The sequence below is a fragment of the Coregonus clupeaformis genome, unplaced genomic scaffold (assembly GCF_020615455.1).
Source record: "Coregonus clupeaformis isolate EN_2021a unplaced genomic scaffold, ASM2061545v1 scaf0782, whole genome shotgun sequence".
Classification (NCBI taxonomy): domain Eukaryota; kingdom Metazoa; phylum Chordata; class Actinopteri; order Salmoniformes; family Salmonidae; genus Coregonus; species Coregonus clupeaformis.
The window spans coordinates 227,501-228,252 of NW_025534237.1; the positions used below are offsets into that span (position 1 = coordinate 227,501).

The 752-nt window shown below is 41.0% G+C and overlaps 1 protein-coding gene across 1 annotated transcript in view; it reads right to left on the reverse strand.

The window, feature by feature from the left end:
• The window catches only part of LOC123485660 (dachshund homolog 1-like), a gene marked incomplete at its 5' end in the record, with an annotated part of 17,956 nt that extends 17,868 nt beyond the window's left edge, over positions 1-88 (reverse strand). The window contains one exon of the mRNA XM_045216737.1: positions 1-88. This exon is cut by the window's left edge and continues 100 nt beyond it. Coding sequence (XP_045072672.1) covers positions 1-88 — 88 coding nt within the window.
• Positions 89-752: the final 664 nt, after the last annotated feature.

Below are 752 nucleotides of genomic sequence, written 5' to 3' on the forward strand. Positions count from 1 at the left end.
TGACTCATCGCCATGGAGACAGAGGCAGGGGCCATACTGACAGGGATCAGGGGGTGTGACATCATCATGAACGGCAGGTGTTCCAGACCTGAGAGAGGGAAGGAGAGAAAGGGGGGAGGAGGGAGGGAGAGAGAGTGATAGATCGAGAGAGAGAGATGGTTTTCTATTTAGCTGTGTGGCAGCACAACATACATTAGAGGGTGGAGTATAGACCATTATATTGTCACACTCAGGAAACTAGACCAGACAGAATGCTGTTTGACTTGTGAAACCAGATTTCCAGAGCAAAGGTTGTGATGCTCAACATCCCAAAACCCAACATCTCTGGGGACATGATAACGCTTGAACAAACAGGGAAAAAACATTTAAACACAGTGTGGAAGGTCATATAAGAACATCTGATATGGACTCTTTGAAACAGAGCCATCACAGTACAGAAAATACAGTTGAAGTCGGAAGTTTACATACACCTTAGCCAAATACATTTAAACTCAGTTTTCACAATTCCTGAACATTTAATCCTAGTCAAAATGCCCTGTCTTAGGTCAGTTAGATCACCACTTTATTTTAAGAATGTGAAATGTCAGAATAATAGTAGAGAATTATTTATTTCAGCTTTTATTTATTTCATCACATTCCCAGTGGGTCAGAAGTTTACATACACTCAATTAGTATTTTGTAGCATTGCCTTTAAATTGTTTAACTTGGGTCAAACGTTTCGGGTAGCCTTCCACAAGCTTTTTTTGGCCCAT